Raw genomic sequence first — 26460 nt, 5'->3', positions numbered from 1 at the left:
TTCCCCTTCTTGAAACCTTCTCTTCCAATGACTGTCTTTATACCACATTTTCTCAGAGTTCGTTCTTCCTCTTTGTTATGTCTGGGATTGCTGTGAACTCTTCCTCTGTCTATACCTGAAATGTTAGAAGAAACTCATAATAAAAATTAAGATCTCTTTTTTTCTCTAATTGTCTTCTTAGATCTCATTCATCTTCATGGTTTAAATGAATGTTACCACCATCTACCTAGTTGCTTAATAAGCAGAATACCTTCCTGCCCCATATTAGTCACCTTCCAAGTCTAGTTGTAACTCCCCAGATTATTGCAAAATTTTCATAACTAGGTTTCCAGCCCTTTCCAACTCACTTTTCATTGCAGCCTAAATAACCATTAGAAAATATATTTTATATAGTTTTTTTTTTAAATTTAAAGTATCATGGGGCATCTGAGTAGCTCCATCGGTTAAGCATTCTACTCTTGATTTTGGCTCAGGTCATGATCTCAGAGTTGTGAGATTGAGCCCTGTGTCAGGCTCCACACTGAGCACGGAGTCTGCTTAAGATTCTCTCTCTCCCTCTACCTCTGCCCCTCTTGCCTGCTCTCTCTCTCTCTCTCTCCAAATAAATTAAATTAAAAAAATTTAAATTATCATAATTTTCTCTAAAACAGAGCTCTCCTATTACACGTTGACTATTTCTACAGTGATTATACTAATTATAGATAATGATTACTAAAAGTGGTTAATAAATGCTTAATAAAGTCATATGAGAATGGACACAATGGTTAACTGTGTGCTAGACACTGATCCAAGTACTTGACATATATGAGCTTCTTTATTGTTCATAGGAACCCTACAGGGTAGGTACTATTTAGTATTATTCTCCATGTTTATAGAAGAGAAAATACAGAAAGGATGAGTTCATAGTCTTGGTTATAGTGCTGTTGTGTGGTGGAGCCGGGTTTATACCCAGGCAGCCTGGCTCTAGAGTTTGAGTATCCAGCCGCTGCTGTAGTGCCTCTCATCATACTGTATACTGATTTCATTAACCACTATGTTAAAATCTAAAATTATAGCTCAGTAAAAAAAGGTAGAAAAAGGATATAAAGTTGATTGTTTTGTATAGCTCCTAGATTGAATTCCTGTTAACGTCATGTATGATTTTTATTTCATCCAACAAATATTTATAGAGATCTCTAACATGCCATTGCTATAAAAGGTAATTATTTTTTCCTTTCAGAAAAAATAAAAATTATGTGTCCAAAAGTAGAGAAGTAAATTCAGAAAATCTTTTTAATAATCTTTAAAGTCATTAATAATCTTTTTCATCTTTGTATATCTGACATCTAGGATGGAGGCAGGCAGATAGTACCTCAATAAATATTTACTAAATATACTCTTAGTACCTTTTAGCTCTTCTATTCTTTATTGCAATGTTTATTTATTGCTCTTTATTTCAGTTAAGTCTTGTAAGAAATTGACTTAATTTTTTTTTTTTTTTAACCTAGGGGATGTCCCACTCTTGTTCAAGCATTGCCAGGCCCTAGCACACAAGTTACTGCAGGCAGCAACCACACGGCAGTACTTTTAATGGATGGACAGGTCTTCACATTTGGAAGTTTTTCTGTAAGGAATTTTTAAGCATTAATAGTATTGAATTGTACTGTCTTACAGTTTGTCTGTGTTAGCTATTTTTTCTGGTTTCAGTTAAATTCTTGTGTATAATTACTGCATACGCCTATTTCCTGTCTCCACATCCAGCACACACAAGACCTGAATGATATTACTATGAAATAATTTTCTTCTCTTGCGTAGTATTAGAATATTGTAAACTTACTAGCTGCATTAGAATTTTGACATATTTATTCCAGGTCAGAATCCTTTAAGCTTTCAGTAGAGCCAATTCTGTCATTTGAAAGCTTATTTCTCAAATAGTTTGCAAAGATTCATTTTTCTTAACATATAGAACTGTTTCTAACATAGCACTTCTTAAAAGCCTTAAAAAGTTTTCTTATTAGATTTGTTTAAAATTATAGTTTCCTTTTTCCTCTCGTTCTCTCTGTTTGCCTGTTTTGCTTTCTTTCTCTTTTGCCAAAGCTTGAAAAGAGTGAAAATGCTCTGAGAATTTGGTATAGCCCAGGCATAGTAGAGGTCAAAGAAAAGCCCCATAAGACTGTGTTAATAAGCCTATACCATCTCTGACATGGGTAACTTCAGAACTCTATAACCTAAGTCTCTGGGATGTAATTTGCAACTATTGATTTTTTAAAAATGTAAATGTGAACTTTAAGAAAAAATCTTTTAAGTTACAGAAAGGTTGCAAAAAGTAAGAATAATATGTAGAACACCTATATACTCTTGAACCAGATTCACTTATTGGTAACATTTTGATTTGCTTTGTCACTTGCACATGTGTGCTCTTGTTCTCTCTTAAGCACAATGTGTGTACTTTTCCTAAATTCTTTAAGAATAACTTCGCATATATTAAGATTCTTTACTCCTGAATACTTCAGTTTGTATTTTTTTTTTTGATTGATCCAATAATTATTTTTTGGCATTTTTTGGTCTCATCCAATCTAAGATCAGGTATTGCAGCTGATTGATATGTCTCTTTAGGCTTCTTTAACCTGTACCATTTCCATACCTTTTCTTTGTCAATGATGACATTGACATTTTTTATTTTTATTTTTTTATTTTTTTAATAAAATGGTCCTTGTTTTTGTTTCTCTGATTAATTTCCTCATGTTTAGATTCAGGTTATGCATTCCAAGCCAAAATGCTATGTAAGTGATGTTATGTTCTCCTCAGGCATCACATCTAGGCACAAAATGCCCACCTGCCCCTCATTAGTGATGTGATTTTTGATCACCTAGAAAATGCTGTCGAATTGATTTTGCTACTGCATAATTAGTATTTTTTCTCTTGAAACTAATAAGCAGTTTATGGGTTGACTCTTTTAATAAGACAGTTTTAAGACACCTGCTTCTCATACAATTTCCTCCTAGATTTAGATTCCTGTTCTTGCCTAAATGAGTCTTTACTACAATTGCAAAATGATGATTTTCCAACTCCAGCACCCTCTCACATTTACCAGGTGGCCCTTTGCATATAATTGTAAGCAGTAGCCCTTCTTATTTGTTTGTTTGGCACAGATGCATGTATTTTATTTTCTTCATTACTGTCCTTAATTATTTAGATGCATAGATTGCCTTAAATTTCATCAATCAGAGTCCCTTTCAGCTGACTCCTGTGTTCTTATGACATGAGCCTTCATTTGGGGGGCACTTCTTTACTTCCTGGCATAACAAATTATTTCAGGCTTCTCTGTATTGGTCCTAGATACAGCTGTTTCTCCAAGAACAGGGGATCTTTTTAGTGGGGAATATATCTCCAATACACATATATGTGCATTTATATGCATACATGTATGTATTTCAGAAATCATAAGACCACACCAGTACTTCTAATTCCAGTCCATACCCACAGTCTTTCTTACCTTGACCCATTCCATGTTTGTTTCCTTTCTTCCTCAGTAAGATTTGTGGCTTCTAACAATATCAGTGCATTTATTTCTCATTCACTCAGTCCTAGAATTTAGGTAAATTAGTTTTCTACTTGCTTTATCTACACCACTATAAAACAAACTCACTAGCAGGAATTCAGGATTTGTCTGTCACTCTTGCTCCTGCCTCCTCTCACCTGTGTTTTTTCCCCACAGCTTAAGGTATATAGTCAAATACAGTGCTTGTAAGTTACTTGGGTTCTTTCCCCATACCCCATTTCAGTAGAATTGTTATTCCTTTGGAATGAAGTTGGATTCATTTGTTTTGGTTTGCCTTTTTTTTTTTTAATTTAAAAAACTTTAATATTAATAACAATAGGTACAAATAACAGATTCCTGTGAAGAGCAACAACAGCTAAGGATCACCCTTCTTCCCCTTGTCCCTGCAAACAAGCCCTTTTATAGGTCTCTTTGTCTCACTGGATCCTGGGGCAGAGGTTCATCTCTGTAAAGTGAATGAGATCTGATGTCAGGGTTTAGGGAAGAGAGATGACCTTTCAACGTAGAGATAACTTTGGCCTTGAACAATGAATGAGGCTCCCTGGGAGTGCCAGAGGGAGGGCAGGGAAGGAGCAGAGTCAGAGGACCCTTAACACAGTGGTGTTCCTCTTCACCCTACAGTAACAGTCTTCCTAGCCATTCCTGGGCAGACACTGGTTAAAATGCTGATGCCTGACATATCCCGTCCTCTTTGAACTCTCAGACTTCCAAGGAAAGGAGCTTCTGGTCCAGTGCACTGTTTCAGTTTGTTTTTTTTAGGATCCCTCCTCTCATATCCTTAGATGTAATTTTATTTTTTTGAATATATAGAACATTAACGTGTTTCCAAAAGTTAAAGTTACACAAATAGTATACTCGGTAGAGTGTCATTTCTTCCCATATCCCCTTTACTCCATGTTTGTAAGTAATGAACTTCATTGTTTTCTAATTTATCTTCCTGTGTGTATTGTATACATACAGGTGTGTGTATATATATGTGCACACATTTAATTATGTTTATTTTTAAATAAAATCTTTATTTTTCAAAAGATAGCATTTTATATATGCTCTTCTGCACTTTACCCTTATCATTTTACTGTATCTCCTAGAAATCATTCTGTACTAGTTTGTAGAGATCTTCCTTATTCTTTTTTTTTTATATCTGCCTGGTACCCCTATGCATATGTACTATATTTAGTCAATTTCTTATGCTTGGATATAAGTACTTTCCAATATTTTACAATGAAATCAGTACTGTTAGACATGTATCGTTAAGGCAAATTTCTAGAGGTAAGATGGCTGGGCTAAAGGTTAATGCCTATGCAGTTTTGTGGGATGTTAATAATTCCCTTTATTTTTGCATTCTCACTGGCAATGGTTGAGAATGCCGGTTTCTCCACAGCCTTGCCAACAGAATGTGCTGTCATACCCTTTTAATTTTTATCAGTCTCATGGGTGAGAAACGGTCCTGCACACTTTGAAGCCTTTTCATGTAGCTGGTGCTATGAACCTTTATTTCAGATTTTGACTTTAAGAGTTAGATTTTCTCTTTGGGAGATGATTTCATCAGTGCTTTTTCGAAATCCTCTCTATGCTCTGTTCTCCTTCATAAGCTACCCTTTTGTACTTCCACCCCCTTCTGCTTACAGTGGCACTTCCAGAGAGAAGACTTGGAATTTGGTTTCTTCCCCTGGTTACAGGTGACTTAAACAGGTCATCAGATCTGCTGTTTCCTAAACTGCTGAAGAGTTGGGTCATGTGTGGTTTTCTTTGCCCTTTGTGTGTTGATTTTCTTGTTTTGTTTTGGGGAGTATGTGAATGGTGATATTTGAAATCAGACAGCTATTACTGTCCTCTACCCCCAGAGGTCCTAGTTGTGAATTTTTATTTAGTAAATTTAGTAAATTTAAATAACCACATTCGGAATCCCATGGGGCTGTCCAGGCATCTGTCATATTTTTGCACTGCTTTTCTTTACATTAGTTGGTTGATAGTAAGGAAATAGATATTTATTGCAGTACTCAGTGACAAATAGAATTATCTTTCTTCTAAATATTCAAAGTATATATGATACACTTCCTCACTGTTCACATTTTTATGCCTTTTTTTTGTCAAAAAATAAGGATAGACATTGAAAGAAGCTGAAAATTAACACTGAAATGTTTTGGCTGCTTCTCTGTTTATGTACTTGCCACTTTTCCCTCCCCGGGTTCAGCCCAGGGCTTGACACTCTATTGCGTTTACAGTCACTTTGTGTGCTGTATTTTCTTCAAGGTATCACTCCTTTAAGGAGTGATAGAACACACTAGAAATCTGATAGTAGGGTGAGTTTAAGCAGGCTCTTTGCAGTGTTCCAGGCTCCCTTGTTCTTCAGGTTTTTTGCTGATGGTTTCTCATAACCCATTACTTGCAGATGACCCTGAATGCCATGATACAGCATTTTCTGCCTTCCAGGCAGTTTTTGGAAAGAGGGAGTGCTTTGGGAGGGGAGGGTGAGCTCATAAACTAGGATAAATGTTTACCCATCTACCATTAGTATTTTTTTTTTTATAGCTGCTAGCTTAATGAGAGACTTCCTGTTGTTTTTTTAAAGAAATTAAACTCTTACCTACTACCTATAGATAGCCATAGTTTTTAAATGAGTTAACATTTACTTAAGACATCATATCTTACTATTGATTATGCTATTTATCTTAAAACTTAAATAACTTACTAACATGTGATCATGTGTAAAATATGTAATTTTCTAATTGTATTCCCAGTTGTACTATTATTTTGGCCTTTACCCAAATATTTTCAGACTGCGTAATTTTAATAGTGACTTTATAAATTAAGTACTGTCAATTTAAAATATCAAAGTGATTTTTTTCAATGATTCTTTTTTAAAGAACAATTTCTAATACTAACTTTTTAACATTGTGTATTATACTTTTCATTTAAATGTAGGTGAAGACAGTACTTCAGGGAGACTTCTTGCATGGAAAAATATTTCAGCTTTATTGTTATTGTTAAAATAATACACTTTGTGGTTTATTAGTGGGGGAAGTCCCTAAGAATAATAGAAATTATTTTATTCCTTTATAAATTTTGATCTAAATTTCACATGAATTTCATTAATTAAAAAAGTACTAATAATTATAAAGAGTAATTTCTCATAGAGCTGTTTTTGTCTCCTTAATTTTATTAAAGATTATAGATTATTTATCTAGTAATATTATTAATATGGTTTATTTAATTTTTTAGAAAGGACAACTGGGTAGACCAATTTTGGATGTGCCATATTGGAATGCAAAACCAGCTCCCATGCCTAACATCGGATCAAAATATGGAAGAAAGGCTACCTGGATAGGTGCAAGTGGGGACCAGACCTTCTTACGCATTGATGAAGCACTTATTAATTCTCACGTGCTGGCTACATCAGAAATTTTTGCCAGTAAACACATAATAGGTAATACCCCAAGCAAATAGATGTTCTTCCCAAAATCTTTATTGTGATTGATAGTAAATGGTTCATCTTTCCCTATCATTAGATATATAATCTTAGAGCTTTTTGTTTTCTATTTGAGAGAACATTGAGAAGCTTCTAAATTTCTGTGTTTATATGAGTATTTATTAGCTATTAGCTAGAGAGTGGTGGAAATGTGAGCTAAATTGTAGTAGGATAAAACCTATATTGAAAGGAGGAATTTTTCTCTATTGATTCTTATTAAATAAATGCTAGAAATTAATTTTTTTTTTTTTTTTAGAAATTAATTTTTATTAAAGGTTACTTAAGTCAGACTTTGAAGTTCCATCTATAGGCATCACTCTATACTTGTGTTTGTGGTATCATAAATGATTACATATAGTGTTATATATAGTATAGAAATTAAGAGCATATGTTATGAATTTAGAAAGCCTGAGGTTTTGATCCTAATTCTATTACTTAAAAGTTTTTAATTAATTTATTTAGCCTTAGTTTCTTCATCTTTAAAATGGATATAATAATAATAATAATACTTATAAATAATACTTACATTCTATGCTGCGGCAATACAAAAAGGTAATGCATTTTTTAAGATGGATAATATCTTTTCCCAAGGCTTGGTACCTGCTTCTATATCAGAACCTCCTCCATTTAAATGCCTTCTGATAAATAAAGTCGATGGGAGTTGTAAAACTTTTAATGATTCTGAACAAGAGGACCTGCAAGGATTTGGTGTGTGTCTTGATCCTGTGTATGATGTCATTTGGAGGTAAGCTCTCTTTATAAAATAGAGTAGTAAACAAATTCTGATCAAATTATACTCTTATGGTGATACAAAATTCATATTTTATTCCATTATCCTGACTTCTGGCTAGACATTTTGTCCTTTGTCTTTTTTAGTAGGGTACTTATATTTTACAGCTATCAAGGATACTGCAGATTCACTATAAGCTTACTTTGACTTTCCTTCCTGCCAGAGTCTGCTTCCTTTTGTATTCTTAACTTCTCCTGAGTAATTAGAAATTTGACATCTATATAAAAGCAAATAAATGTTAAGAATAGCAATTTTATTTCACACTTCAAAATTTACACAAATAGCACATGAATATGTGTGTGTGTGTGTGTGTGTGTGTGTTTAAGCAAAGCAAAAATACAGCAATTGTGTGGGCCTTCTCTAGATGTTTTTCTTCCCCCATAACACATCCTACTGACCTTCTCTATGGGTCACAAGTATTAAGTTTGGTTTATATTGTTTGACACTTTTTAAAAACGCACTTTTCTACATATAAGAACATACTCATTTTAAAAGGTTTTTTTTTGTTGTTAAACAATTTGTAGATCTTTGCAAGTCAGTATAGTAAGAACTATTATGTATAATGCCAGAGTAAACACACAAACATGTGTATATATGCACACAGAGTTTTGTACTGATAAGAGTGTATTCCTATTAAGATAGCTTTCAATAAGTGGAATTGCTGAGTCAAAAGGTAGGCTCACCGAATAGTGATACCTACTGCCAAATTGTCCTCCGGTTCTCACCAACTGCTATGAGAATCCATATTTTCCCATGCTGTCAGCATCAGTATACAGTACTATTATTATTTTTAATTTTTACTGTTTTAATTTTAGCCAGTAAATATTTACATAGATACTCTATGGTAAGTAAAGATTGATTCAAGTGAGTAAGATACACGTAAGATTAGATTCCCTTGCTCTTAGGGAGGTCGTCTTTTTTTTTTTTTTTTTTTTTTAACAGAGATACAGACTGTATGAGAGCCAATAAATAATACACTTTATAGATCTTGCTTAGCATCATTAAGGAAAAAGGGGGTGGTGTGATTGAGGTTAACAGCAATGACCTATATCTTCCATTCAGTGGAGACAGTAGAAGTTAAGACCTTAAAGTATAAGAAAGAACCAGGCATTTGAAGAGTTAGGGAAAGTTTTCTGAGCAGGGACAGCTTAGTAGACCCAAATGGCTTTTGATGCAAGAGCCTGCTTAGTATTTTAGGAATTTGAAGAAAGCCAGTGTGGTTAAAGTATCATGAGTGAGTGGCATGAAATAAATTCAGGGGCATAAACAGGGCTAGGACATGCAGGACTTGGCAGACTAGATTAAGGAATTTGAATTATCTTCAAAATAGGAAGTTTTGTCATATTTTGAGTTGGGAATTAACACTAAGATATTATACGTGTGTGGAAAATAAATGGGAATGGGGCAAGACTGTAGGAGGTTCCTACAGTAATACAAGGGAGAGATGATGGCATGAAACTTAGGGTCATGGTGGGGAAGATGGAGATGAGCAGTCAGCAGCATATATTTTGGAATAGTGCCAATAAAACTTGCTTATATTGGTAAGTGATTAAGGAAAGAAAGTAGTCAAGGATGATTCCCAGTGTTCTGATTTTGGCATTTGAATAGACATTAGTGGCATTCACTGAGCCAGGAAGGGCAGAGAAAGGAACAGATTTTGTCAGGATTTCTGTCTTTGACATGTTAAGTTTGAGTTCTAAGCAAAATGTTAAGCAGGCGGTTAGATAAGTGAGCCAAGCTCAAAGAGGACTGATCTGGACTGGGAATATAAATTTGAGAATTTTTAGTTTATATAGGTGTATCTAAAGCTATGGTATTGAACAAGATCACCTAGACAGAGAAAATAGGTTGAGGAGAGTCCTGAACTTAAAAATTTAGAAGTTAGATGAGATAGGAGGAACTAGTTAGGAGACTAGAAGGGGCAGCTAGTGAACTATGGAAAAAAGCAAGAGGGTGTGCTGATATAGAAGTGAAAAAGGGAGTAGGTAAAAAAAAAAGAGTGTTCAATGGTGTTTGATATTGCTGAGGGCTTGACTAGATGACAAAAAATTCTAATAGGGTTAGCCACTTAGAAGTTATTTGCAACTTTGAGAATAATTTCATGAAAGCGTTAGACGTACAAACTAGATTGGTGTGGTTTGAGGAGTAAATGGGGATTTCCACTTCTGGCAGTTTGGTAAACTAAATACTTCAAAGGGGGCCCTATGTTTAAAAAAAAAAAAGTTTATGTTTTATTCATTGGCTTGGCACTTAGCCAAGATGTTGCTAATATACTGCCCATGTCTCCCACCCCCACTTCAAAGAAAGAAAGCCAGCATAAAAACAAAAATCATACCTCATGAGGTGACCTTGGAGAAGTAAGCACTCAGCCCTATAAACACAGGATTTCCCTGAGGGCAAATACTGATAAGCAGTGCTGCAATTTGGAAAATAAGCATTGTGCCAACTGCAAGGTGAGAGAGATGGAAACTGATCCTGAAATTTTGTTAAGATTCTAGCCTTGGAATGATGCTAAAGTGGTATCAAATAGGTAATACCCCTGTGTCTCCAGCAGAAGGCAAAAGTAAATCAGGAGAAAACTCCTCCTCTATATAGGCTCATAGGTTTTTTGATGAATTAAGATTCCACAAATATGAGTGCAAAATCTAAAATTGCTTAACATACAAATAATATCACTATTAGTAAATTCAGCAAAAGACAAGCAACAGGATCAGTTTCAGATCTAGGAAATAACAGAAATAATAAATTATGTGCATATGAACTATTTAAAAAGTCAGAGATGAAATTGAGGAAGTAAAATGAAACTCATAATGAGACTCAAAATGATGAGGCATATTTGAAAAACAACCAAGCAAAACTTTTATAAATGAAGAATAGTATTTTTTTAATATTTTATTTATTCATGATAGAGAGAGAGAGACAGAGACAGGCAGAGGGAGAAGCAGGCTCCATGCTGGGAGCCCGACATGGGACTCGATCCCGGGACCCCAGGATCGTGCTCTGGGCCAAAGGCAGGCGTCAAACCGCTGAGCCACGCGGGGATCCCCTGAAGAATAGTTTTTTATACAAATGCATGAGTAGATCATATTTGAACAGTTGAGAGGAGATTATAAACATGCCAGAGACAATATTAAAAATATGGAGGTGATTTGAAGAATATAATGAAAAGATCTAATAGACTTCCAAGAAGGAAATATTAGAGGTTAGAGAAAATAGAGGAGAAAACATTATTTGAAGAGATAATGCTTGAGTGTTTTCCAGAACCAATAAAAGGATTTAAATTCACAAATATTATAAATTATGCATTTCCATTATCTACAGTCAAGAGACATTGTAGTGAAATTATAAAACACTAAAAACCAAGAGAAAAAATCTTAAAAGAGAAAAATAATCACAGACAAATAAACCAGTTAGATTAATAGATTAAATTAAAAAGCAATAGTACATTTATATTAATTCCACTCATTATAACAAGTACTTTCATAGAATTTATTCTGTGCCAAGTATTTAAGTTTAAAATGAAAAAACCATAAAATATAACCATTTCTAAGTTTACAATTCAAGTGTTAAGTATATTCACATTGGTTTTTGTTTTGTTTTGTTTTGTTTTGTTTTAAAGATTTTATTTATGTATTCATGAGACACAGAGAGAGAAAGAGAGGCAGAGACACAGGCAGAGGGAGAAGCAGGCTCCATGCAGGGAACCTGACGTAGGACTCCATCCCGGATCTCCAGGATCACACCCTGGGCCGAAGGCGGCAATAAACCACTGAGCCACCCGGGCTGCCCTATTCACATTGTTATATAGTAGACCTCTAGAATGTTTGTATCTTGCAAAATTGAACTCCATAGCCAAAGAAAAACTCCCCATTTCTCCCTCCCTCCAGCCCGTAGCTACCACCATTCTACTGCCTATGAATTTGACTACATTTTATATATAATTGGAATTACAGTATTTGTCTCTTTTGTGACTAGCTTATTTCACTTAGCATCATGTCCTCAAGATGTATACGCATTGCAGCCTGTGACAGAATTCTTTCCTTTTTAAGAGTGAATAAACATTCCATTGTATGTTTCTTCTGCATTTTATTTATCCACTCATCCATCTATGGATGCTTAATACTTCCACCTCTTGGCTACTGTGGATAATGCTGCTATGATTGTGAGTGTGCAAATATCTCTACAAGATTTTCCTTTCAGTTCGTTTGGATATGTAGCCACAAGTGGGATCACTGGATTTAAGTACTCTTATATTTAATAGGTTTGGATCATGAAGCACCTTAATTGAGAAGACCATCCTTAATAAATGAATCTGAATATTAGCTATATCTGACACAGACCAGATTTTCAAAAGAATCAGTGTTTTCTGTGTAGGCATACCAGTTGTAAAAAATATGAGGATTTTGTTCTTCCTTCCTATCTACTCTTATACTTGGGCTTTAGGAGCTATGTATAAAATTATCCACAGCAGCATTTTTTTTTGTAATGGAAAATTGAGTGGTTTTAATATTTTGCTATCAGTGATAGAATGGACAGATAATTAAAATGTAGTCACATGAGCTATTAATACTTTACAACAAGAATGAATGAACTTGTAGTCATATGCCACTGTAAAAATACATTGTAAGAATATTGTAGTGTTTGAAGAAAGCTAACCACAGAACACATACAGTGTATATCCTGTTCATACACAATTAAAAATGTGAAACTTAAATAATACACAATTTTGATATAAATATGAAAAATCATAAAAACAAAGGAATGTAAACTTTTAAAAATCAAGGTAATTGGGGATCCGTGGGTGGCTCAGTGGTTTAGCACCCTGGAGTCCCAGGATCGAGTCCCATGTCAGGCTCCCAGGAGCCTACTTCTCCCTCCTCCTGTGTCTCTGCCCCTCTCTCTCTTTCTCTGTCTCTCTGTCTATCATAAAATAAATAAGTAAATCTTAAAAAAAAATCAAGGTAATTGCTACCTTTGAAGGAAAAGGAAAGAAATTGGGTAGGGAGGAAGAGCCAGGGTACTTAAAAAATAGCAGTAATGTTATTTTTACTAATACACATTATACCATTATTCTTCATACCTTTTTTTGAAAATATTTTTTACTGTTCTTTTGTGTGTACCCTGTAGATGATAAAAACAACTTTTCCAAAAAAGAATTCATAGCAAAAAACTATGGTAAAGAAGTGGAGGCAGCCTTTAGAGAATTTTTTATGGAAAAGATAAGAGATATGAGATAATGGTTGGATAGTATTGTGGGTCCCTTATGGTTTACTGTTTATTTAGTTTTAGTATGAACAGCTACATACAATTTACTGCGTTTCTTTCTGAAAACAGCATTCCAGGTCTTTTGCCCACTTTGATATTGCATTATCTTACTGGTTTGCAGGAGCTCTTATACATTGTGGATACTGTTGTTTTGTTTTATATGTATGTTTCATATATTTTCTTTCAACTTGCCCTTTGTCTTTAAACTTTATTTATCGAATTTTTGTTGTACTGAACCTTCATATGTATATGCATCATGTGTACTGTTGATCTAGTTACTCATAAAGTATCATGATCTGTATTACTATTTTCAAATCATTTCACTTATAGTGACATAAATAATTTTATTTACATATTTAGCTCAGATAAAGAAAATAATGAGCTACATTTTGTCCTCTTCAATCTGACTATATTGTCTTTATATCATCAATTATACTTTAGAAATTTTTTTTTCAATGAAACTATATGTTGAAGTGCTATGATTATTCTTTGTTGAAGGTTTCGACCAAATACTAGGGAGCTGTGGTGTTACAATGCAGTGGTTGCTGATGCAAGACTTCCCTCTGCAACAGACATGCAGTCCAGATGTAGTATTCTAAGTCCTGAACTTGCCTTACCAACAGGATCAAGGGCTCTCACCACCCGATCTCATGCAGCTTTGCACATTCTAGGTAGGATTCCTCTTTGGTAATCAGCTGATTTTCATTAATGTGTGCTGAGAATTTTTTTAAGGAATATTTAGATTTGTGTTTCATTTTCTCAAGTGTGTTAAACAACGGTATGCTAAGTACAATGTAAGTTAAACTCTCTAACTTAAGAGAGTTCATTGTCAATCCTACAATGAATAATACATTAGACTTGAACCAACACAATTCATATATGCCCAAATATAAAGCATTCCTGAATGTAATTTTCTAGCAGGCAAATTTTTTAATAATGTTTTTGTTCAGCTTAAATACATAGATTTTAGAGATGCAGATAGAATATTCAAATGTATAATTATAATATTTAATTTACATACATTATTTTAAAATGACAAATTCTAAATATATATTTATATAATTATGAGTTTTATTTTTTTATTTATTTTTTTTTAAAGATTTTATTCATTTATTTATGATAGACATAGAGAGAGAGAGAGAGAGGCAGAGACACAGGCAGAGGGAGAATCAGGCTCCATGCCGGGAGCCCGACGCGGGACTCGATCCCGGGACTCCAGGATCGCGCCCTGGGCCAAAGGCAGTCGCCAAACCGCTGAGCCACCCAGGGATCCCCTAATTATGAATTTTATACATTATTACTTCTGTCTCTTTTTATATAACACAGCTTTCCATAGTACATCAACTTCACTTTTATTTAATTTGTAATATAACATTTTTTTCAAAATATATATATATTCGTGGAAATTTTATACCAATCCACGTAATTACTTGTTGCTTTTAAAAAGGATCCTTAAAAAGGCTCATTTGTGCTTATCTAAAATTTGCAATTGTGAAATCATATTCCTAAGTATAATTACTAGATCATACATATAATTCCTTACTTCTTTTCTTCAAATTTCATCTAGTAATCATAGTAAACATCCAAAACTCATATTGATTAAGGTTCTCTCAGGCTGCTGTGTCTTCCTCAGATAAAACTTTAAGAATCTACAGTAATTCAGAATTTCATAAAAGGACAAACCTCGTAAAGGCTCAAAGATTGAGCGATGCCAACTTTTCAAAGATACAGTTTTTTGGGAAACATAGAATGTGTTTAAATATGATAATTACCCAGGCAAAGGAGAATTCTTATTGGTTTTAAATATTCTTTCATGAAACAGTGTTTGAAGCTTGGAATACATTTATTGAGCACACTCAGAGTTTATTATTTTAATTTATTCTCTATAGCATCTTATACCATCAATATAATGGGAAATTTTAATTTCACAGAGTTAAATTTTTGTTTGTTTGTTTTTAGGTTGCCTTGATACCTTAGCAGCTATGCAGGATTTAAAAATGGGTGTTGCAAGTACAGAGGAGGAGACTCAAGCAGTAATGAAGGTTTATTCCAAAGAAGATTATAGTGTAGTAAACAGGTTTGAAAGTATGTATATTTATGTTTAGGAAATATTGTCTTATATGTTAAATATAGAAGTATATAGATAGATTTTTACTACATTAATTATTAATTGTATCTTTTAGGTCATGGAGGGGGCTGGGGTTACTCTGCTCATTCAGTAGAAGCTATACGTTTTAGTGCTGACACTGACATTTTACTTGGTGGCCTTGGTCTGTTTGGAGGTAGAGGAGAATATACTGCTAAAATTAAGGTAAGCAGTTTGTTGATACTGTTGCCCTTTTTGTTTAAAGTTAGCTTTGACTTAGTTTGTGATTTTATATTATATAATACATAATAAAAAAGGACTTGGGAACATTGCTAAAATGTAATACAATAATACTAAATTATTGGCTCATTAGAAAATAAAAAGTCAAGATAGAAGGTAATGAATGGAAAATGATTTTCTAATATTAGGCTGAAAAAGACTAAAAACCCATCTTAATTCTTTGTGAACTTCCTAGTGATCTAGGTACAGCAGTACTTTTTTGATTTGCCTTGTTTTTGTTAGCCACTTTTGATGGTGGCACAGCTGTTTTGATGCAGGGGCATTTTGATGTAGCTTTAATAGTTTTTAGCATTTTTAATGCCAAATACTGTATAAGACATGATCAATCTAAAAGGGGAATCAGGGATGAAGTGAGAAATGGAATGTATGGATTTCATTGGGTAGACAAAAATAATAAAAAAAAAATCCTCAGTTTTCTAAACCTGTTCATCTCAGAAAGGGTCTGCAATTATTCAAAGCAAAGGATGTGCTCACTCTTTGAAAATTCACCAATACTCAAATGTTCCACTTCTCAAATTAATATGATTTTGCCTTTGAAGTAAAAGAGAGCAGTGCCTCAGTGGCTCAGTGGTTTGAACACCTGTCTGACTCTTGGTTTTGGCTCAGATCATGATCTCATGGTTGTGAGATCAAGCTCCAAAGTTGAGCTCTGCACTGGGGATAGAGCCTGCTTAAGATTCTTTCTCCATCAGTCCTTCTGCCCCATTTTCTATCCCCCAACTCCGCTCATGTGTGTACAAGCATACACATTCTTTCTCTCAAAAAAAACCCCTATAGTTTGTGTCTTAGTTTCAGTAGCAAGTTTCATTAAAAATTCTCAATTAGATGCTATCTATTTAGGAGATCTTCTATTTTCTCAATAATATCTAAAAATATGTTAAAACTCTCTTACTGTGATGGTTTTTGAGGACACTCCCCATAGAGGCCAAACCAGAACTGACAAACTTTTAAAAATATTTGCTTATTTCTGGCCATAATTGGAAAATACATGCTAAAGAAATAGAGATAATACAGAAATTAAGAAAGAATTGGAAGTCCCTAGAGTTATATAGAGGATAGGGATGGAATAATAATTTTGAAAACTTGTGGCATAGGTAGTTAGGTACAAACATACATACGTAGGAAGGAAGAAAGAAAAAGGAAAATAAAACCATAGTTTTGGGCTTATTTCAGAGCCGCTACTTTCAAAGGGTTATTTGAAGATGTCTTGATTAGAAGTCAAGATAGAGAAGCAAACTCAATGAGTAATATAGTGCTAGTTGTCAGTGTCTAGTAAGTTATCAAGAAGATACATTTTTTTTTCCTGTCCCTGAAAGGTTTTTTTGCTTTGTTTTGATAATATTGAATACCACTGTGGTTCTTTTCACCAGTAGTTGTGTTACAGTAGTATATAGGCCTTTCATAATGCTCTTTTTATATTGAGTGTAATTTTTTCCAAGTCTTATTAAACCCCCCTTATTTCTCCCATTCCCTGGAAGTCAACTTGCCTTTGAAATTCAGTTATTAATGAATAGACTAAGGTTTTCCAACGGAAGTCTTTTTGTTTTCCTTCCGCTCACCATTGCGAGGTATACATTTTTTTCCCTAGCAGTAAATATCTTTTTTGTTTTGTTTTGTTTTGTTTTGTTTTGTTTTCATCTCTTGTTTTTTCTTCTTTTATAGGTTTGTCCTCTTCTACCTGGCTACTAGATGTTGAGAGTTCTTTTAGGCCCAGCTTTAGCCCCTGTTTTTTCACTTTGTATTTTCTTCTAAGCCTGAAGTTTTAAATAGCTGTCAGCATACCATGATGCCCAAATTTAGATCTCCAGCTCAGACTGCTTCTTTGACCCATTTTCATGTAAGGGCTTTAAAGGCCTGACGGTTGTTGGTCTTTATATTGCAAATGAATTCATGCTCTTTCTCAGGACCTGGTTCTCTTCCAGTGGTTCATCTCTTGAGTAGTACCATCCACCATATGCTTATTACCCTAAGGCAGAAACCTAGACATCTTTCTTGATGGGTCCTCTGTTATCTCTTTCATCCTGCTAGAAGACTCTTCACTACTAACTACTCTGGGCAAAAGTATTTGTGTACTTGTCTTGGACTAGCCACCTAGCTAGGCTCTGTACATATTCTTAACTTTCTATACTTTCTATTTCCATTCTCTCTCTTCCCATTCCTTCTTGAACCTACACTAATCAGGTTTGTGCCCCACCAACCTACCAAAACTGCTGTTGTCAAAGGTGTGAGTGACTTCCTATTGCTGAAGCCAGCAGTCAAGTCTCAGTCTTCATCTTCCTTAACCAGTTGACATAATTTAATCCTGTGAACCCATTCTTTTAAATACTGTCTTCATTTGACTCCCTAGACACCACACTTGGTTTCCTTCTGTGTCACTGACTGCTCTTCTAAGTCTCAGGTTGCCTATTAGTCATCTTCCTAACCTCTGCATGTTGGAGTGCCAGAACTCAGTATTCTTGGACACTTTTAAAAGTCTGCTTATCCCCATAGTGGTCCAGCCATATGGCTTTAAGCACTTTTTCCTCTTACTACTAAACCTCCAAAGTCATTTATACAGCTGCCTACTTCACTTCTCCGTTTGGATAGCTAATAGGCATTTCGGATATAACATATTCAACACTAGGCTTCTGGTGATCTTTCTAAACCTGCTGTTCTCATATTTTCCCCGTCCCAGCTAACTGACTGAGAATAGAGTTAACTTTATTCTTCTAGCTACTTAAGCCAAAAATCTTGGAGTCATCATTGCCTTCCCTCTGTCACACCCTACATCCCCTTCAGCAGCAAACACTATTGGCTGCACTTTGGAAATAAATCCAGGATCTAATGAATTCTAAAAACTGTCCCTAGTACCAAGTCGGTCTAAACCATAGCCATTCTCACCTTATTTATAACGGTAGTCTCCCAACTTGTATTATGCTTCTGTCCTTGTTCCCCTTTTGTCTATTCACAATACAGCAGAGATTTTCTTAAAATGTACACCAGAGTATGCCACTCCTTTCTGTTCAGATTCCTATAGTGTTGCCTTATATTAGGTTGAGGAACAAGCAAGCCAGGCATAGTCAAACCTCAAGACTTTTGCATTGGCTACTCCGTCTGACTACAGCGCTTTACTTCAATACCTGTGTGATCACTTTCTCATTATCTTGACTCTCTGGTGAACCCATTTAAAACTAAATCCTCGGGATCCCTGGGTGGCGCAGCGGTTTGGCGCCTGCCTTTGGCCCAGGGCGCGATCCTGGAGACCCGGGATTGAATCCCACATCAGGCTCCTGGTGCATGGAGCCTGCTTCTCCCTCTGCCTGTGTCTCTGCCTCTCTCTCTCTCTCTCTCTCTGTGACTATCATAAATAAATAAATAAAAAAAAATTAAAACTAAATCCTCTGCCTTACCACAACTTAACTTCCAGTAGCCCCCATTTTTTTGTTGTGGTGTTCATACCTGTATGCGTATTGTCTAGAATTGTGCCTGGCACACAGTATGTGTTGAGAAATACTTGTTGAATATAAGCAGGGGAGCCAGGTTAGGGGGGACTCATTAAGGACCTTTATGTCTTGTTACAAAGAAGGAAATGAGAAACCATTGAAGGATTGTAAATTAAAGAAGTATTCTAATCAGATATTCATTTTAAAAAGAGTACTAGGATCATTAAAAACAAAACCCCTCAGTTTTATGGAATATGGACCAGAGCAAAGAGAGATTAAAGATAAGACTGATGAGTTCTAGCTAGTAACAGCATGCTTGAACTGACAAGCTTTGGTACCAGCAGTAGAATAGATGTACTAATGGCAGAAAGATACAGAAAAAAGGATTATTCCCCGTTTTTTATCTGAGTGAATAGGTAAGTGATAGTCCCATTAATCAGAACAGTGCAAGCAGGGGTAAGGGGAGTGAGTCCCTTTAGAACTAGTGAGATCCAACTGGTGAGGGGTGAGGGAATGCAGTGACTGTTAAGAACAAGATCTGAGCTGGGGATAGATTTTCAAATCATTAGCATATAATTGAAAAAATGAGACATCTAACATAGAAATAGTCCAGTAAATTTTAATGCTTCCTTCTCTTCTTCCTTAGTGTTTTATCTGCCTTTTTTGCAGTTCACCTACTATAATTCTCCAGAGAAATAAGGGTCTTTATATGTATTGGTCCATTTTTAAAGAAAAAAGATCTCGGGATCCCTGGGTGGCGCAGCGGTTTGGCGCCTGCCTTTGGCCCAGGGCGCGATCCTGGAGACCCGGGATCGAATCCCACGTCGGGCTCCCGGTGCATGGAGCCTGCTTCTCCCTCTGCCTGTGTCTCTGCCTCTCTCTCTATCTCTCTGTGACTATCATAAATAAATAAAAATTAAAAAAAAAATTTAAAAAAAAAAAAAGAAAAAAGATCTCTTCCTGATAATTCTCCCTTATTTTCACTTAATTTCATCACTTTTCCTCTTTGATGTCTTCTATCTTATCCTTTTCCCAGACTGTCTGGTCCTCTTCTTGTTTTATGACCATTTTCTTTCATATTCTTCATCTCTCCTTTTCCTGTGCTGTATTTCTTTGAGCTACTTTTTGTTACCTATGTTTTTAAGGATCCTTATCTTCTGCTATTCCTCTCTCTCTCCATAGCTAACATTTTTGTAGCCTTTATTTCAGGGTATTTTTCTAAGTGTTTCATAAGTATTACTTCATGTAATTCTCACAATTACTATGAAGTAGGTGTTGTTAGTAGTCATCTTTCTTTTATGGATGAAGAAACTGGATCCCAGATCTCACAGCTTATAAGTGTTGAAACAAAATTCTTCCTCATTTGAAAGCTCACTTAGATAAAATGCATTGATTGAGTTCTCTCACCTCCTTCAGATATTTATATTTGGTACAGAACAAATTGGAGCATTTGCTATAAATAGACGAATATATAAATAAGGAAAACAGATTTAGATAGACCGTAAGTTTCCTAATTTAAATATATAGGTTTGTGTATTTAACATTAAAAAAGCAGGCATTACGGTTTTTACATTCTTCAGTGTCCAGCGTATTATTGGAAACATCAAAATTATAAACATGTTATTCAGCAGGTTTGCATGAGTGAATGATTTGACATGATGTGTTTTTCTCCTTTCCCCAGCTGTTCGAGTTGGGTCCTGATGGAGGAGATCATGAAACCGATGGAGACCTTCTTGCAGAGACTGATGTGTTGGCTTATGACTGTGCTGCCAGGTAAAGATTTTCTCATTACTCAGAATTCTGAGTCCTCATACACTTACTATGAAAAATTCATAGTAAGTGAAGAGACATAAAAAGGATGTTTTAAATAATCTGTGATCAGATGCTTGAGAAATTAAGTTGTGTATTAGTATACAACTAAAAAAATAATTTTTTAATTAGTGTTGCAATTAACGGGGCTGCATTAAAACTAATAGTATCTATATTTGTCTATAAGATAAATTGTTTCTCCATCGAAGATGAAAAAATATGTATATTTTGTACGCTTTGGTTTTCATGCATCACTTAGAGAACACCTACTGTGCTAGCTTTTTAGTAATCTCATATAATTATTTACTACCTGTAGCACTATGTATACAGAACTGAATAGTCATAAAGGGCCATAATTCAGATCACTTGTGTGTCCTGACACCATGCCCATAGTATGTGCTTGGTTATAACACACTTCGGTAGATGGTCAGCTTTTACTGAAACCCCTTAGGAGGTTACCAGAATCTGGATGTTTATTTATAAAGCTTCATTAAAAGTAAGAAGAGAATTAGATTTTATCAGCCTTCTCTGTGTAATCCCAAGAATAATCTCCAACAGTATGTTATGACAAGTTAGTGATTTGAATTAGGGAACATTATGATGAGAAAAAATAAATTGAACCTCATATAATAATAATAGTACACTGTACTTCCCAGTAATAACCGTATTAAAACTTTATGTGTTATGCATAAACTTTTTGCTAGTGATAATGTGTTTACTGAAAATAGTAGCAAGGCATTGAGTTTGCTTTTAACATAAATACTTTTGAGAATGAAATAGTAAACCTAAAGAAAATTTTGACTATTTTTTTCTCTATAAACATTCATTAGTATTAGGAGATACTATTTTAGTTATTTTCTATGTAATATACAAATGAAGATTAGAAAGATTTTAGGAGAAATAATCGATTAATTTTTAACAAAGCCTTAAGATGCCATTATCATTTAGTGTTTCCATTTGAGCATATGATTATGAGTCAAAAATATACTGTTTTCACATATGGAGAATCATCTAGATTTTATTCATTTCTCTATTAACAAAGCCAAGGACTTTACAACAAGATGTTTTACAACATCTTTTTTAACTTTTTACCTACCACATTTTTAAATCTGTCTTCATACTTTAACCTAACTGGACATCTTGTCATTTTCAAGTCCTGTTTTGTACTTTTGTACCTCTTCAGTGTGAATTTATTCCCATCCTCAAATACCCTTAATTTTTTTCTCTATCCCAGCTAAAATCACTATATTCTATTACCTAAAACTTTATAACTTGTGTATATCTATCAGATCTCCATATGTATACAAGATTTTTCTCCTTCTGTTTCAGTAAAAATTTTTTGTGTGGTTATTATGTGACAAGCACAGCTCCAAATACTTTATCTGAATTTGCTCAGTCCTCAGAACTATTCTGTGATCTAGGCAGCATCTTCATTTTCCAACTAAACTGGAATGGGTGTTTGTTTTTTTAACAATAATTTAAAAACATTTTTGTGTTATTTTAATATGAGAGTTTTATAACATTTAAGCAAATTTTAGAATTCAAGGTGAAGAGTGCCATCACCATGACACAAATTGTTTGTAACAAGAATTTTTAAATTTTTTTCAAACTTTTAAATAGAAGGTTTTTAATGATGTTCAATAAGAATCTCACACAATGATTTTCACATTTTGTTTATAAAGAATTTAAAACAAATAAATACATAAAACAGAGAAGTACAAAGGCATTGTCTTTGACTCACTAATTTTTCTGTCAGAGAAAAATATGCAATGATGTTTGATGAACCAGTTCTCTTGCAAGCTGGTTGGTGGTATGTAGCATGGGCTCGAGTGTCTGGACCTAGTAGTGACTGTGGATCTCATGGACAAGCTTCTATTACCACAGATGATGGGTAAGCAAAATGTTTAAGTATTACTAAAGCAACTCTTATTTTCGATAGTAGAATATTGTTTTAGAAGCTCAGAGATCTTTCAGGAAGATAAAAATGTCAGTCTAGAATGTACTATGACTGCCAAATATTAAATTTATGCTGTCTCATGCCAAATGAAGGTCTAGACAAAACAATGAGAGACTGCTGTTCTTTGCTTTTGTAGTTTGTCATTTGTATGTATTTCTGGGTGTTACGTTGTTCACATCTATATTCTCATTTGATGCCCTCAGCAATTTTGTGAGGCTTTCTTAGCTCCATTTTCCACTCAGGAATAGAGACAGGAGGGTAAAGTGATTTGCTGCACATCAAATCACTGCTGTGTGGGGGAATGAAATCTGGACCTGGAACCTCTTGACTCTAAGTCCAGCCTTTATTCTCAGTACTCTGGATTCGTGTATTTGAAAGGGCCATCATTTAGAAGAGAAATTCAATTTACTCCTTACTTTTCTTGAGCATAAACTATTTGAAATGAGTATAAGTTATGTAATAATATATTTCAAATAGTTCATTTCATAACAAAGCTTACCAAAACCAGATCAGACTCATTAATGAGGGAAACTCTGTTCCTGAATGTTCAAGTAGAACGCTGTAGAAAAATTAAACCTGCTGTAAAATTTTGCTTTCAAACTTACTCTAAGACTGTGTCCTAGCACTGGGGAGACTGCTTTTGATTCTGGACTGTGTGATTCCACATGCAGTTCACTGAGCTTTGGAATATCCCAGCACTTTGAAGCTAAAACTTACCATGTGTATGGTTGAGCAGAGTTTAAACTGTAAGATGAAATATTTTGTTAAAATCTTATAGTTCTAGTTAAAGTTGAGCTGTGGGGATGAGAGAGGGGCAGAACAGCAGCTTATCCAGGAGTTCTTGATCAGGCTTAATTCCTTAATTTTATTCATTAAGCCATTGAGAGTTTGAACAAAATAAAAACAATTCCTTTTTATTTGTGTTTTTCCTTAAAGAACAAATCTCAGTTCTTTTACATAGGATTTGAAAATGTGATTGTCAAATTTCTTTTTTTTTTTTTTCATAGATCTTGAATCATGTTTTTTTGGTATCATTGTTATTTTTTCTCTTCTTAGGGTGGTTTTCCAATTTAAGAGTTCAAAGAAATCAAATAATGGTACAGATGTTAATGCTGGTCAGATACCTCAATTATTATACAGGTATTTAGCATATTTACAGTAAATTAATATGATTTATTCCTTTGTTTAATGAGCTAGGATACTATAAAATATGACATGAGAGAAATTATTTGAAGCATTCAGCAAGTTATAATATACCAGTAGAAATATAGCTACTACTAATGAAAACATTTAATATTTCACATATTTTAAAACATTTTCTACATCAAGCTTAACTTTAAATTTTACCTCATGACTCAGATTGTATTATACCATTAACAGTATTTTAATAACTTATTTTTCAATTTGTGGATTTTCATACCCATTTCAGAATATTATAAAGTAACAAAAATATGTGTTAGAGCAATGAATTTGGAGTGTTAGGTGGGGACATTAGATGCAGTCCTGATTGATTTACTGAAGTCTTATGTTTCCTGTTCGTGCTATGATGGAATGAATTAGAAAATCCCTTACTGCTGGGGGCACTTGGTTGGCACAGTCAATTGAGCATCCAGTTCTTGGTGTTGGCTCAGGTCCTGATCTCAGGGTAGTAGGATCAAGCCTTGTGTCGGGATCTACGCTCTGCACCAAGTCTACTTGTAACTCTCTCTCCCTGTCTCTTTCCCCTCCCTGCAACTTACTTTCTCTTACTCTCTCTCACTCTAAAATAAATAAATACATCTTTAAAAAAGTAGAGAAAATCCTTTACTGCTGAACATTTTTTCCTTTAATTGAACTATCAAATAATAATTTGTCCAAGTGATATTTATTATGTTAATAATGTTATTTAAGAACTTTAATTACTTCATGGTAATGAAAGACATGGTAATTTGAGACATTTATGGAAGCATATGACTATGTGTCCATCTATTTCTCGTAGATTACTGCAATAATATTTAGAATGAAGAATTCAAATAGATATAAACCTTACTAAAAAATGTCATTCTATGAGTAGTAAAATTCTAAAGAAATACCTGTAGAATAGTGACTGTCTCTCATGTCTCTCTTCCCTACTAATTCCTTTGAGAATCTAAGTGGTATAAGTCTAATTTTTCCCAAGAAATTTTTGGGTTTTTTTATGCAATTTATTATAATTAATACTTGTAACATGTAACATTATAAACATAGCACGTTGCTTGAGCTACTCCTGGGTACACTGGTTGAATAATTTTAGTAATATAGCACCTATATTGAATAGCATATTTTGCTATTGCAAAACTGTATAGTTTGAAAAGAAAAATGTTGTTGGACTTTCCAACAAATTTATGTGTCTCTACTACCTTCAGACTTCCAACCAGTGATGGCAGTGCCTCAAAAGGCAAACAGCAAACCAGTGAACCTGTACACATTTTAAAGCGATCTTTTGCAAGAACTGTCTCAGTGGTAAGCCATTTTTTAAAATTTTAGGTTTTTTGTCCAGGGCTCCATTTCATTTTGAATTTTAACATTTGGCCACTCTTCTAAGAGTTTATCTCAGTATGGTTTTATGAACTCAGATTTGTTTTTGTATCTGCACTGATATCCCTGGCCAAAGAGTATGTCCTTTAAGTGATGGGAAAATAGAAATGTTGGCTGACTTTAACGTGGACTTTAGCGTGAACTGATGTAACTGGTGGGTTTTCTAGTAAATCATGTATGAATCCATATGCTGAAGGAGTTAAAAAGTTAAGGCTGATATTACAAAAAGTGCTAGTCTAATGCTTGAGGTACTAAATAGAAGAGTTGTTTATCTGACTAAGGACTCTTTTGAACTACTTGACCATCCACATTCTACATTTAAAGATATGCTACATTATTGGTGTTACCAGTATAGAATGGAAAGCCAACATGATGTAATTGAGAGATCATGGTCTGCCCAGGAAGTCTATGTTAACTTCTTGTTCTTGTTCTTTCATTTCTTAGTTGAGCATTCTTATGCCAGTTATCTGAATAAACTGTGTGATAGCATCCTTATGAATTTCTAAGGGATAAAAAAATGCTTTTTAAATTGTAAGGCACTATAAGAGTGTGATTTATTAATGTAGTTGGTGGGACTCTCATATTCATAAGATACATAGGAAGAATGCTTTTTTTTAAAGTTAGTTTTTCAATTCACAAGATTAATATACATTCCTGGTTGAGCACAGAGGGTGGAGTAGGGATAGAACTATATTAGCAGTATACCAAAATTCTTTCCCCATCACTCTGTTACATTTTGATGTATATTCTTCCAGACCATTTTTTATACATATGCAAACTTTTTAGTCTATATATACAGTATGCTATGCAGCCTCCTTGATTGTTTGTAATGATAAAGCTTCGCACCTCCTTTTTTTAAAATTCTCGTAGTACTAAGGACGTAATTCATGTTAGAGGTATATTTGGCCCTGTGTTAATCTTTTTGTATTTGCATAGCGTCCCATAGAATAGTTGTACTCTTAAAATTTAGTCAATGCTATACATATCAAAGGACTATTATGTTCCTACATGTGCATTTTTGATTACTTACATACTTATGTGAATATTTCTACTGGAAGTGTGCAGATTTAAATTTTGATATATCATACCAAATGACCTAACAAAAGATCTGTGATAGTATGTAGAGATAGTGCTTACAACTAGAGATTCCAAGAACTTTGTCTCCTTGGTATCTTGGCATCCTTTAACTATGAAGAGCAGCTTGATATTTTTTAATCCAAATAAGTGTCTTGACTCTGTGTGTCTTTTTCAGTGATCTCTTTTTC

The 26460-nt window shown here is 34.3% G+C and overlaps 1 protein-coding gene across 29 annotated transcripts in view; it reads left to right on the top strand.

The window, feature by feature from the left end:
- MYCBP2 (MYC binding protein 2) overlaps positions 1 to 26460 on the top strand; it is a 266736-nt gene that overhangs the window by 104953 nt on the left and 135323 nt on the right. For all 29 annotated transcript variants that reach the window (XM_072760790.1, XM_072760789.1, XM_072760784.1 and 26 more), the window contains 10 exons: positions 1488 to 1605; positions 6764 to 6968; positions 7602 to 7755; positions 13564 to 13736; positions 15025 to 15150; positions 15249 to 15376; positions 20555 to 20646; positions 22439 to 22573; positions 23696 to 23779; positions 25024 to 25120. In XM_072760790.1, the coding sequence (XP_072616891.1) occupies positions 1488 to 1605; positions 6764 to 6968; positions 7602 to 7755; positions 13564 to 13736; positions 15025 to 15150; positions 15249 to 15376; positions 20555 to 20646; positions 22439 to 22573; positions 23696 to 23779; positions 25024 to 25120 (1312 nt within the window). The remainder of the gene's footprint in view (positions 1 to 1487; positions 1606 to 6763; positions 6969 to 7601; positions 7756 to 13563; positions 13737 to 15024; positions 15151 to 15248; positions 15377 to 20554; positions 20647 to 22438; positions 22574 to 23695; positions 23780 to 25023; positions 25121 to 26460) is intronic.

This window comes from Vulpes vulpes, chromosome 6 (assembly GCF_048418805.1).
Source record: "Vulpes vulpes isolate BD-2025 chromosome 6, VulVul3, whole genome shotgun sequence".
Lineage (NCBI taxonomy): Eukaryota > Metazoa > Chordata > Mammalia > Carnivora > Canidae > Vulpes > Vulpes vulpes.
This window is presented reverse-complemented; position numbering and strand designations above follow the sequence as displayed.